This window comes from Vulpes vulpes, chromosome 9 (assembly GCF_048418805.1).
Source record: "Vulpes vulpes isolate BD-2025 chromosome 9, VulVul3, whole genome shotgun sequence".
NCBI lineage: Eukaryota > Metazoa > Chordata > Mammalia > Carnivora > Canidae > Vulpes > Vulpes vulpes.
Window position 1 is genome coordinate 93,772,593 of NC_132788.1, and position 13,235 is coordinate 93,785,827.

Consider the following 13,235-nt stretch of genomic DNA (forward strand, 5'->3'; position numbering starts at 1 on the left):
GGCTGGGGCTGTGGTTTCCGCGTGGCCCCTGGACTGGCCCGGCCGAGGCTGGGAGGGGCGTCGGCTCCCCCTCCCCGGCCTCGCTCTCCCTCGCTCCCTCCTCCGGGCGGGGTTCCCGGAACAGGCCGCCGGGGCGGGGCGAGGAAGCGGTGGCCTCACGGGTCGCTGAGGCTGCCGCGCACCTCAACCCCTGCAGCCTCTGCCCGTGCGTCCTTCGGTCCGTCCACCGCCCCGCCATGGCCGCGCGGGTGCCCGCGCCACGGATCCTGCTGCTGCTGCTGCTGCTCCCGCCGCCTCCAGGTGGTGAGCCCATGGGGGTGGGGTGGAGTTTGTCCCAGGGAAGGGACAGTGTGTTGGGGAGGGTGGTAGCCACCTCCGTGCAGTCTCTGGAGTGAACCCGGGCAGCACCACCCCCGCAGTGGCCCCCACCCCAATAACCCGGAGGCGGCCAGCCAACCCCCAGGCCTGACCTGACCTGGGCCACAGCACCCCTCCTATCTGAACTGACACTGCTCAGACCCTAGGAAGTTGCCACCCTCGTCCTGCCCTCGATGGGGTCCGCTCTTTCAGATGTTCCAAGGGATTGGGTCCCCAGGGGCTCCTTAGCCTAGGGTGGTGGCAGGAGGGAAGCCTGGCCCCTCCATCAGAGGCCTTCCCTTAGGCTCTATTTACTGGCTAGAAGACCCCACCCGCTGCTCCAAGCTGCTCCATGGCCCTTGGGTTCCTGGAGACCGCTGAGCCTGGCCTCAGGGGTTGGAGGAAACACTACTGTGTGTGTTAATGGTAGACCGATGATTCACAGACAAGGAGGCCAGGCTGGGGGCCCTTTAGGGGTAGGAATTGGAACAGCCCCTTGCCCAGCCAGAGGAAGCGATGATCCCTCTGGGGTGAGTGGCTTCCTTGAGTAGAAGGGCTTTATTTCCTGGGGGGTGAGATGAATCTGGGAATTTGGGGTGGGAAAGGAGAAAGTGGAGCCCTGGTCCCTGGTCCAGTGAAATCTGGCACAGCTCGTGCAGAGTGTCTGGGGCCCAGAAGAGCATTTGTGTCGTGGGCTCTTGGCCCAAACGGTGTTGGGGTGTGTGTGCAGCCCCAGCTTAGAGGCTGGGCTGTGGCCATAAGGCTGTAAGGAGGTGGGTCACCTGAGTTACCCAGTAGCATGGGCCACGCGGACCATACCTATTGTCAGTTGCACAGCTGGCTGGGGTGAGCCTGGTAGCAGCCAGGTCCTCTGCCCTGCAGCTTTGCCCAGAGCAGGGCTCTGCCTGAACCTGTCAAGAACAGAGCACCCCGCCCTGCCCCGCCACCCCCCGCTCCGTCCCATTTATAGTTATCTCTTCTCAAAGAGGTCGCTCAGTGCCTCTGTCTTTGGGCCTCGCTCTGTACATGATATACTGACCAGGCTGGGTCTCCAGACGCTGCACACTGCCCTGGGGCCCTGGCCAGTCTGGGTCTCCAGAGTCCAGGTGCTGTGCCCTGTTTCCAGGTGACATACCCATACTTCAGGGTTTATCATCAGACCTGTCCCCAGGCTACCACAGTCATCTGGACCTTGCTGAAATGGGTGTTCCATTTGGGGTCTGTCCAGGTACCATCTGGGACCACTCCATCCTGCTGGTGGGCACTAGATCTCTGCTAATCTAGCCTACGGATACATGGCTATAGCATCTTTCTGGAAGTTTGCAAGCCTCGTGGTCTTCCAAAGTCCTCGGTAATTTCCCACACTTGTCAACCAGGTCCTTTCATCATGACCTGGAATATTGAAGGTCTGCCTTTATCCCAGCCTATGGAAAGGTCCTTGGATCCCAGCTCTGGCTGAAAGCCTTGTGATGGTTCTGGGGTTGAGGTGGTGCTGCCGTCCCAGAACCCTGGCCACCAATTGCGTAAACATTTTCTAGGTTATCTGCTACAGGCCCAGCCTAGGGTGAAGTGCTTCACAGACACATATATGGTGGGTATGGCTGTGACCAATGGCCAATGGCGAGTTGGTCTGAAGACAGCCTGCCCCGAGGGTGTGGTCTGTGATCTGTGCCCCGAGAGCCAGGCCCCTGCAGTCCCCTGTCTAGCAGAGGCTGAGGCTGCTGTGGCTGAGTGGAGAGGAGACAGAGTAAGGATTGGGAGCTCATTGGCCCAGTGTCTGGGCCTCTGCAGCTGGTTGGGGGTGTTCCAGTTCAGCTCTGTGACCGCTGGGCTTGGACGGCTTCTGGAGGAAGGGGCCTGGAGGAAAGCCTTGAATGACGGGTAGATTTGAAGACAAGGAATGGGAAATAGGCAAAAATATGGCCTGAGTGTGGGCAGAGCTGGAAAGTTGGGGTGACCATCAAAGCCCTTGGTGATCTAGACTTGAGCATGAGACAGTGGAGACCAGGGATGGTCCAAGAGCAGGAAGTGATCAGATTCCCACTTAGAAAGGTCAGGCTTCTGTCAGAAGGCAAGTGGCTGGTGGGGGGGAGAGGGCAAGGCTGATGGGGGATGTGGCCAGAAGTGGCCAATGACTAGTGTCGCTCAAAGACAGCCCAGACTCTTGTATCTGATGGCTGTGCTGGGCCAGGGCTGTTGACCGGGACGTGGCTGAGATCTGGCGTGAGGCCTGGCCCCATGGCCACAGATTGACCAGTGTGTTTGTCTACTCCAGCTCGCAGTGAGGTGTGTGTGGCTTCCCATGAACGCAACCTCTTCCCTGAGTCCTGTCCTGAGTTCTGCTGTGGCAACTGTTATTACCAATACTGCTGCTCTGATGAGCTGAAGAAATTTGTATGGAATGAAGAAGGGTGTGGTGTGCCTGAAGCCAGGTGGGTGCACCTGAGTCTGCCCCCAGCAGAAGTGTGCATGAAGGAGAAATAGCCCTGCCCCTCTGGCCTCTGAGCTGCTTCAAGATGGTAGAGCACTGGACCAGGGGTGGGGGTGAGGTTGGGGAGCTCCTGTTCTGGGCTGAATTCCCCAGAACTTGCTCAGTTAGTCCCTTGTCCCTCTCTCCCCAACCCTCAAGGGCTGCAGCTCACTCAGTCTTCGGCTGAGTGGGTTTCTCAGGGGTGGTGGCCTCAGCTGGCGCTGTGGCTCATGCCTGGCTATGTACCTGTATCTGTGCACACCTTGGTGTGAGTGTACCCTGTAGTATATGCATGTACCTGGCAGGGGTATTGTATGTAGTTTATGTAGGTATCATCTTGGGGCCCCTGGAATGCACATTACACTGCCTGTGTCCTCTTGGTGTGGCCAGTGGATTTGCATTCCATCTGGATTTAGACCGTTTCATGGGCTGGATAGAAGATCTCCCTTTGCCAAATCTGTGTTTCTTTTGTTTAGTCATAGTATAGAGAGGCTTGAGGTGGTTCAACTATTCAGCTCATGGCAGGTGATCATCACTGGTCTGGGCAAGACCAGCTCATACCATTTTACATATTCAATCTCACATGAGCCTTCCATTTCCCTCTCACTCCATAAGCAGCCAGCCTGTATGTCCTTTTGTTTGTGTGATTGCCTGATTTTTTTTTGTAAAGATTCTATTTATTTATTCATGAGAGACACGGGGAGAGAGAGAGAGAGAGAGAGAGAGAGAGGCAGAGACACAGGCAGAGGGAGAAGCAGGCTCCATACAGGAAGCCTGATGTGGGACTTGATTTCTGAGACTCCAGGATCACGCCCTGGGCCAAAGGTAGGCGCCAAACCACTGAGCTACCCAGGAATCCCCGATTGACTGATTTTTTTAAAAAAGATTTATTTATTTATTTATTCATGATAGACACAGAGAGAGAGGCAGAGACACAGGAGGAGGGAGAAGCAGGCTCCGTGCCGGGAGCCCGACACGGAACTCGATCCCAGGACTCCAGGATCGTGCCCTGGGCCGAAGGCAGGCGCTAAACCGCTGAGCCACCCAGAGATCCCTGATTGACTGATTTTTTAAGTTAAAGTTTTGTTTTTTAAAGACTTTATTTATTCATGAGAGACACAGAGAGAGGCAGAGACATAGGCAGAGGGAGAAGCAGGCTCCATGCAAGGAGTCCGATGTGGGACTCAATCCCGGATCCTGGAATCACGCCCTGAGCCAGAAGGCAGACACTCAACAGCTGAGCGACCCAGGTATCCCTACCTAAGGATTCCTGATGGATCCTATTCTACCCTTTTACTTCCAAACTTTTGGTGTCCTTTAAAAAACAAAAATCCAATAAATAAATAAATAAAAAATAAAAAATAAAAAAACAAAAAACAAACAAAAAAAACAAAAATCCATTCCAGTAATTTTTTAAATAAAGGAACATTTCATTTACATTTAATGAAATTATTGGTGTTTTGAAATTATATTTGTCATCTTATTTTTGTGCTTTTTATTGTTCTCTCCTTTCTGTATTTCTTTCTTTTTCACTTACCATATTGTTTTGGTTTGGTTTTATTCCATTTTTTCCCCTTCTACTCTTTACTTCTTTCATACTCTGTATGCCTTTATTCCTCTTTCTTGCCTCATTGCATGGGCTAAGACCTCCATTGCAATGTTGAATGGACGTGGTAAGAGCATATTTCCCTGTTTAGATAAAACGTACAGTATTAGGTATGATGCTAGTTGTAGCTTTTTTATTGGTGCCATTTATCAGATTAAAGAAGTTTCCTTCTATTTCTAATTTGCTTGTACTTTTAGTCATAAAAGAATTTTGAATTTTATCAAATAGTTTCTCTGCATCTGTATTTTTTTCCCTAGGTAATTAATCTTTTTTGATGGTACTGTAAGTTTAAGATTCTCATTATTTATTGATACAGAGAAAGGTAATACATTTTTATAAATTGACCTTGTATCCAGAGACTTTACTAAATTTACTTATTAATTTCAGTGATTTTAGTGGAAATTTCTTTAGAATTTTCTACAAAGTCACATCATATGTAATCAATGTTTTATTTCTTCCATTCCTATTCTTATACTTTTAATTACTTTTTCTTGCTTTATTGCACTGGCTAAGATCTCCAGTACAGTGTTGATCGAAAGTGATAATAGGTAGCATTCTTGTCTCAGAGAGAAGGCTTCCATCATTTCATGATTAAAAATAATTATTTGTTGTAGCTTTTTTTAAGACACCTTTTATTAGACTAAGGAAGGTTTCTGCTATTCTGACAGCAATACTAAGAACTCTTTTTTACAAATCTTTGATGCATTTTAAAGATTTGTTTATTTATTTGAGAGAGAGAGTGTGTGCATGAGGGGATGAAAGGCAGAGAGAAAGGGAGAGAAAGAATCTCAAACAGACTCCCTGTTGAGTATGGAACCCAACTTGGGGCTTCATCTCATGACCTCAAGCTCATGATCTGAGCCAAAATCAAGAGTCGAGCATTTAACTGAGCCACCCACATGTCCCTCTTTGGTATCTTTTTTTTTTTTTTTAATTTCTATTTATTTATGATAGTCACACACAGAGAGAGAGAGAGAGAGAGAGGCAGAGACACAGGCAGAGAGAGAAGCAGGCTCCATGCACCGGGAGCCCCACATGGGATTTGATCCCGGGTCTCCAGGATCGCGCCCTGGGCTAAAGGCAGGCGCCAAACCCTGCACCACCCAGGGATTCCCCTTCTTTGGTATCTTTTAAAAGAAACATATTTCTGGGACTCCTGGCTGGCTCAGTCAGAGAGCATGAGACTCTTGATCTCAGGCCCCACACTGGGAATAGAGATTACTTAAAAAAATAAAACTTTAAATAACACATATTTCTTTTGGGTAAATATCTAGGAGTAAAATTGCTGAGTCATTGGGTGCATGTGTTCAGCTTTGGCAGATACTTATAGTTTTCTAACACTGTTGTACCATTTATACTCTTACCAGCCATGTGTGAGAAGTCCAGTTTGCTGTGCATCCTCTCAAAACTTGGTGTTATAAACCATTTTTAAAAAATTGAGGTATAGGGGCATCTGGGTAGCTCAGTCAGTTGGGTGTCCAAATCTTGGTTTTGGCTCAGGTTGAGCCCTGCATCTGGCTCTGCATCTGGCTATGCACTGAGCTGAGCATGGAGCCTGCCTCTCTCCTCTCCTTCTGCCCTTCCCCCTTGCTCATGCTCTCTTTCAAAAATATAAAATAAAATAAAATAAAATAAAATAAAATAAAATAAAATAAAATAAAATAATAAAATAAAATAATAAAATAATAAAAATTTTAAAAAATTAAAGAAAAAAATTGAGGTACTACATACAGTAAAATGCACAAGTCTTAATGTTTCAGTTTGATGAGTTTTAGTAAATGTATACTTCTCACATATAATACCTCAGTCAAGATTTATATCATTTCTATTTCCTAGAAGGTTTGAATTTTAATAATTTTGGTGAATGTGTAGTAATATCTCATTGCGAAGTTTTCTTTTAAGATTTAAGTCCTTTGAAATTTATTGAGATTCATTTTATGACCCAGCATATACCATACCTAAGTGTTTCACATGAACTTGAAAAATGGTATATTCTGCAGTTGTTGGGTATAGTCCTTTTATAGGTGTCAGTTAGGTCAAGTTGGTTGATAATAGTGTTTGGATCCTTTCTGTCCTTATTGGTTTTGTCTGCTTGTTTTGTCGATTACTAAGAGACCACAGATATATTTATTCTTCTTTTAGTTCTATCAATATTTGCTTCATGAATTCTGATGTTTTGTTATTAGGTACATACTTACTTAGGATTGATTTGACTTTTTTTTTTTTTTTGGTTTGACTTTCTGAATTATTCATTTTATCATGTATAATATGCCTCTTTATCTCTTGTAATACTACTGTAAACCTCAAAGATAGTAAGTTGTTTGTTTTTGACAGCGAATGTTTATTTGCATTTATCCATATATTTATCCTCTCTGCTGCTGCTTATTGCTTCTGCATCTTTAAGCCTCAACTGAGATCGTGATCCTTCTACCTCTCATGCAGGTATGCTGGTGTCAAATTTTCTCTGTTTTTGTTTCTCTGAAAATGTCTTTATTTCACCTTCCTTCCTAAAGGATATTTTTCCTGGTTATAGATCTCTAGGTTGGCAGCTATTAACTTCTTTTAGCCCTTAAGGCTTTTATTACATTGTCTTTTTAATTTTTTTTTTTAAGCAATCTCTATACCCAATGTGGGGCTTGAATCTATGACCTTGAGAGGCTTTTCTGAAGGAGCCAGCCAGGTGCTCCATTCCATTGTCTTCTGATATCATTTTTATTGAGAAACCAAATGACAGTTTAGTCATTGCTCCTTTGCAAGCAATACGTTTTCTCTAACTACTTTTTATAAACTTTTAATTTTTAAAAAGATTTTATTTATTTATTTATTTATTTATTTATTTGAGAGAGAGCGCATGCATGTGCCAGATGACAGGCAGAGGGAAAGAGAGAATCTCAAGCAGACTCCCCCTGAGCAGGGAGCCTCATGCAGGGCTCCATCTCACCTACCCTGAGATCATGACCTGAGTTGAAACCAAGAGTCAGACACTCAACTGACTGAGCCTCCCAGGTGTGCCTCTGACTACTTTTAAGATTTTTCTTTGTATTTGTTTTTTAGCAGTTTTGCTGTGATGTGCCTCACTGTGGCTTTGTGCTGCTTGGGGTTCTCAGTACTTCTTGAATTATTGGGCTGTTTTTCTTCAGTTTTGAAAAACTGGCAGCCGTTATCTCTTTAAACATTGCTTCTGCTCCATTCTCTCACTCTTTTCCTTTTAGGACTCTACAGATATGTAAGACCACTTGTAAACCTCTTGTATTTCATATTTTGCCCACCACCTTCTGTCTTTACATTTACTATCTTTTTGTGTCTCTGAGCTTCAGTCTACATGTAGACCTATCCTCCAGTTGATTAATTCTATCTTCAACTGTGACTAATAAATTATGAATTTGTAGTATTGTTTTTTAGTTCTAGAATTTTTGTGTCTTTTTTAATATTCCATGTTCTCCTGGACTGCTTGATTTTTTCTTTTGTCTCCTTGAACTATGTATGTGGTGGCGTTTGATGTCAGTAGCTTCAATATTTGAAGCCCTGGGGGTTATTTCTGTTGTCAATTGTTTCTGTTTTCTATTCATGTTGTCTAGTGTCTTAGTGTTCCTGAAAATTTTTGATGGTGTGCTTGATACTACATTTACAGAATTGATTATAGAAATTTAGAGTCTAGGACTTCTTCCAGGGAGGATTTATATTGCTTTTGTCAGGGACACAGCATTCTTTTTTTTTTTTTTTTTTTTTAAGATTCTTTATTTATTTATTGATGAGAGACACAGATTGGCAGAGACATAGGCAAAGGGAGATCTAGGCTCCATGTGGGCAGTCTGATGCGAGACTCAATCCCAGGACCCCAGGATTACAACCTGAGCCAAAGGCTGACGCTCAACCACTGAGCCACCCAGGCACCCTGGGACACAGCACTCTTAAAACCATCTTGGCCTAACTGCAGAGACTAAGAGGATTAGAAGCTGAGATCTCTATACTCACTTTCCTCCCTTCTTCTTGGGGTGCAGCATTTGAGGCCTCATCCCAAGTGAGTGGGAATCATCAGGGCTTTCCCACCTGGTGGGCTCTGGTTCTAATATCTATCACCTGAGACTTTTGGAAGTGCTACTCAGCCCTTCAGCTACTCCTCTGAAGTTGGCTAATGCTTCCAAGAGAACAGAGCCTCAGGTGCCAGGCTTACTTCCATGGATCTTTATTTCCAGCCTCCAATACACCAGCTTGGTATCTTTTGCTCTGTTACTGCTCACCTAAGCCCACGCATTGATTTTTTTAAAAAGTTTTATCTCTATACCCAATGTGGGGTTCGAACCCATGACTCTGAGATCAAGAGTCACATGCTTTTCCAACTGACCAGCCACTGTACACTGTTGTTTTTTTTTTTATAACTTTTTAAAAACATTTTATTTATTTATGATAGTCAGAGAGAGAGAGAGAGAGAGAGAGAGGCAGAGACATAGACAGAGGGAGAAGCAGACTCCATGCACCGGGAGCCCGACGTGGGATCCGGGTCTCCAGGATCGCGCCCTGGGCCAAAGACAGGCGCTAAACCGCTGCGCCACCCAGGGATCCCTTTTTTTTTTTTTTTTTTTTAAGATTTTATTTATTTATCCATGATAGACAGAGAGAGAGAGAGAGAGAGAGAGAGGCAGAGACACAGACAGAGGGAGAAGTAGACTCCATGCAGGGAGCCTGATGCGAGACTTGATCCCGGGACTCCAGGATCGCACCCTGGGCCAAAGGCAGGCACTAAACCACTGAGCCACCCAGAGATCCCTGTACACTGGTTTTTAAAAAATATTATCTCTTCAGCTTCACTTTTTTTTTTAATTAAAAAAATTTTGGGGGGGTGCCTGGGTGGCTCAGCAGTTTGTGCTTGCCTTTGGCCCAGAGCATGATCCTGGAGTCCCAGGATCGAGTCCCACATCAAGCTCCCTGCATGGAGCTTGCTTCTCCCTCTGCCTATGTCTCTGCCTCTCTCTGTGTCTCTCATGAATAAATAAATAAAATCTTTAAAAAATAAATAAATAAATAAATAATTTTTTTTTCTTCAGCTTCACTTTTCCTTCAAATTTAGAATATAGGTGCTCGGGGATGCCTGGGTGGCTCAGCAGTTGAGCAGCTGCCTTTAGCTCAGGGTGTGATCCTAGGAACTGGGATCGAGTCCCATGTCAGGCTCCCTGCGAGGAGCCTGCTTCTGTCTCTGCCTCTCTCTCTCTCTCTGTCTCTTGTGAACAAATAAATAAAACCTTTAAAAAAATAGAATGTAGGTGTTCCTAATGCTTTTTAATTTTATTTTGTTTTACACTTAATTTTGGAAACTTTCCAAAATTATAAAAGGAGAGAGAATAATATAATAACTCTATATATCCATCACCTGCTTCCATAGTTGCCAAAACTCTGATGCTTTTATTTTTCTTAAGATTTTATTTATTCGAGAGAGAGAGAGAGAGAGAGAGAGAGAGAGAGAGAGGCAGAGACACAGGCAGAGGGAGAAGCAGGCTCCATATAGGGAGCCTGACGTCGGACTGTATCCTGGGTCTCCAGGATCATGCCCTGGGCAGAAGGTGGTGCTAAACCGCTGAATCACCCGGGCTGCCCTGATGCTCTTATTCTATACATGCCCCCCTCACTTTTTTTCAGATTATTTTAAAACAAAATAAAAATTGAAACATCATAAAAATTTCTCCCAGGGTGTCTGGGTGGCTCAATGGGTTGAGCATCCAACTCTGGATTTTGGCTCAGGTCATGATCTCAGGGTTCTGGGATCAAGCCCCAAGTTGGGCTGTGTGCTCAGTGGGGAGTCTGCCTGAGATTCTTTCTCTGGTTTTGCCCCTCCCCCTGCTCTCTCTAAAATAAATCTTTTAAAAATTTTCTTCTTAAATGTTAGTTTTCATCTGTACGAATGAGTCCTTTGTAAAGAAATATAACCACTAATTCAATAACATATTTGGCACAATGAACAGTAAATCATTAATAATTTTCAGTGCCAGTCTGTCTTTAGTTGCCTCCACTTGTTCCTTTTCATGGGTGGTTTGTTCAAATCAGAATCCAAATAAGGGGAGTACCTAGGTGGCTCAGTTGGTTAGGTGTCTGCTTTTAGCTCAGGTCAGGATTTCAGGGTCCTGGGAACAAACATTGCATCGGGCTCTCTGCTCAGCAGGGAATCTGCTTCTCCCTCTCCCTCTATGCCCAGTCTCGTTCTCTCTCTCTCTAATAAATAAATAAATAAACTTAAAAAAAGAATATAAGTAAAGTTATTATTTTTTAAATCAAAGTATAGTTGACAAACAAGATTCTGTTAGTTTCAGATATACATCACAGTGATTCACTATTTTTATATTGCAAAATGATCCCCAGAATAAGTATAGTCACCATTTGTCACCATACAAAGTTACTGCAATATTATTGACTATATTCCCTGTGCTGTACATTACATCCCTGTGGCGTGTGTATTTTATGACTAGAAGCTTGTGCCTCTTAACCCCCTTCACCCCCCCCCCCCAACTTATCCTCCCTCTGGTAATCACCAGTTTGTTTCCTGTATCTATGAGTCTCTTTCTGTTTTGTTTTGCTGTTTGTTAGATCCACATATAAGTGAAATCATACGGTATTTGCCTTTCTCTGTCTTATTTCGGTTAACATAATACCCTTTGGTTCTATCCATGTTGCTCTATCCAGTGTGTGTTTATGTGTGTATGTCTGTGTGTCTGTGTATCTCACATCTTCATTATCCACTAATCTACCAATCAACACTTGTGGTGCTTCTGTCTTATTATAAATAATTCTGCAGTGAACCTAAGGGTGCACATATCTTTTCAAATTGGTGTTTTCATTTTCTTTTTTTTTTTTAATTGTAACTCCCTTGTGAAAGTTTTTTTTTTTTTTTAAGATTTTATTTATTTATTCATGAGAGAGAGAGAGAGAGAGGCAGAGACACAGGCAGAGGGAGAAGCAGGCTCCACACAGGGAGCCCAATGCAGGACTCCATCCTGGGACTCCAGGATCATGAGCAGAAGGTGGCACTAAACCGCTGAGCCACCAAGGCTGCCCGTGTTTTCATTTTCTTCAGGTAAATATCCAGAAGTGGAATTGCTTATTTATGGATTATATGTTTATGCCTATTTTATTATTATTATTTTTTAAAGATTTTATTTATTCATGACAGACTCACAGAGAGAGAGAGAGAGAGGCAGAGGGAGAAAGGCAGGCTCCATGCAGGGAGCCCAATGTGGGACTCAATCCCGGGTCTCCAGGATCACACCCCAGGCTGCAGGAGGCGCTAAACCTTTAGCTGGGCCACAGGGGCTGCCCGGCCTATTTTTAATTTGTTGGGGAAACTCCATACTGTTTTTCAGTGGCTGCACCAGTTTGCATTCCTACTAACCATGCACGATTGTTCCCCTTTCTCCACATTTTCCCTAGTACTTGTTATATTTTGTCTTTTTGATACTGGCCAATGAAGTTATTACTTTTTTTTTTTTTTTTTTTTGAAGTTATTACTTTTATTTTTTGAAGATTTATTTATTTTTAAGATATTTTATTTATTTATTTGAGAGAGAGAGAGAAAGAGCTCAAGCAGGAGCAGTGGCAGAGAGAGAGGGAGAAGCAAGCACCTCACTGAGCAGGGAGCCTGATGTGGGACTCGATCCCAGGATCCTGGGATCATGACCTGAGCGAAAGGCAGATGCTTAACCGACTGAGCCATCCAGGCATCCTTTATTTATCTATTTTAGAGTGAGAGAGAGGGAAGGCGTGGGGAGGGGCAGAGAGCAAGGGAGAGAGAGTCTCAAGCAGACTGCAGCAAGTGCAGAGCCTACATGGGGCTTGATCCCATGACCCTGAGATCATGAACTGAGCTCAACCAACTGTGCCACGCAGACACCCTTAAAGTTACTACTTTTAAGATCTGTTGTACCTGTAGTTATTTCCACCTTTTATTTATTTTTGTTTATTTATTTATTTTTAAGATTTTATTTATTTATTCATGAGAGACAGAAAGAGAGAGGCAGAGACACAGGCAGAGGGAGAAGCAGGCTCCCTGCCAGGATCAGGCCCTGGGCTAAAGGCGGGAGCTAAACCACAGAGCCACCCAGGCATCACTCCCCCTTTTTATTATGCTTTTTTCCTTTTGTGTGACTTTTCTCTTTGATGAGTCTTGCCAGAGGCCTATCAACTTTGGGTTTTTAAATCTTTTGTATTACTTTTTGTGGCTGTTGCTCTATTTTATTTTTGTGTTTCCCTTTATTAATCTCTTCCTTAATGAGGGGCTTTGCTCTATTACTTTTCCCCCACTTTCTTGAGTTTAATATCTTACTTTTTAAATTTTTTAAAAAATATTTTATTTTTATTTATTCATGAGCAAGAGAGGGGCAGAAGGAGAAGCAGGCTCGCTGTGCAGAGCCTAATGCAGGACTCGATTCTAGGACCCCGGGATCACGACCTGAGCCTAAGGCAGACAGATGCTCAACCACTGAGCTACCCAGGCGTCCCTAACATCTTACTTTTATTTTTTATTTATTTATTTTTTTAAAGATTTATTTATGTATTTATTTATTATAGACATAGAGAGTGAGAGGCAGAGACACAGGAGGAGGGAGAAGCAGGTTCCATACCAGGAGCCCGATGTGGGACTCGATTCCGGGTCTCCAGGATCGCGCCCTGGGCCAAAGGCAGGCGCTAAACCGCTGAGCCACCTAGGGATCCCACATCTTACTTTTATTTTTATTTATTTTTATTTTTTAAAGATTTTATTTATTTATTCATAGACACACAGAGAGAGGCAGAGACACAGGCAGAGGGAGAGGGAGA

The 13,235-nt window shown here is 44.2% G+C and overlaps 1 protein-coding gene across 4 annotated transcripts in view; it reads left to right on the top strand.

Annotated features, from left to right (window-relative positions):
- Positions 1–13,235, top strand: part of SHISA5 (shisa family member 5) — a 24,736-nt gene continuing 11,501 nt past the window's right edge. The window contains exons 1-3 of one of the 4 annotated variants that reach the window (XM_072721004.1): positions 124–300; positions 1,586–1,708; positions 2,633–2,789. Coding sequence is in view for 2 of the 4 variants with exons in the window: in XM_025988823.2 (XP_025844608.1) it covers positions 237–303; positions 2,633–2,789 (224 nt within the window). In the remaining 2 variants the exon portion in view is untranslated. Of the gene's footprint in view, positions 304–1,585; positions 1,709–2,632; positions 2,790–6,842; positions 6,876–13,235 lie in introns of those variants that run through there. The other 3 variants (XM_025988829.2, XM_025988823.2, XM_025988840.2) reach the window with 3 other exon arrangements.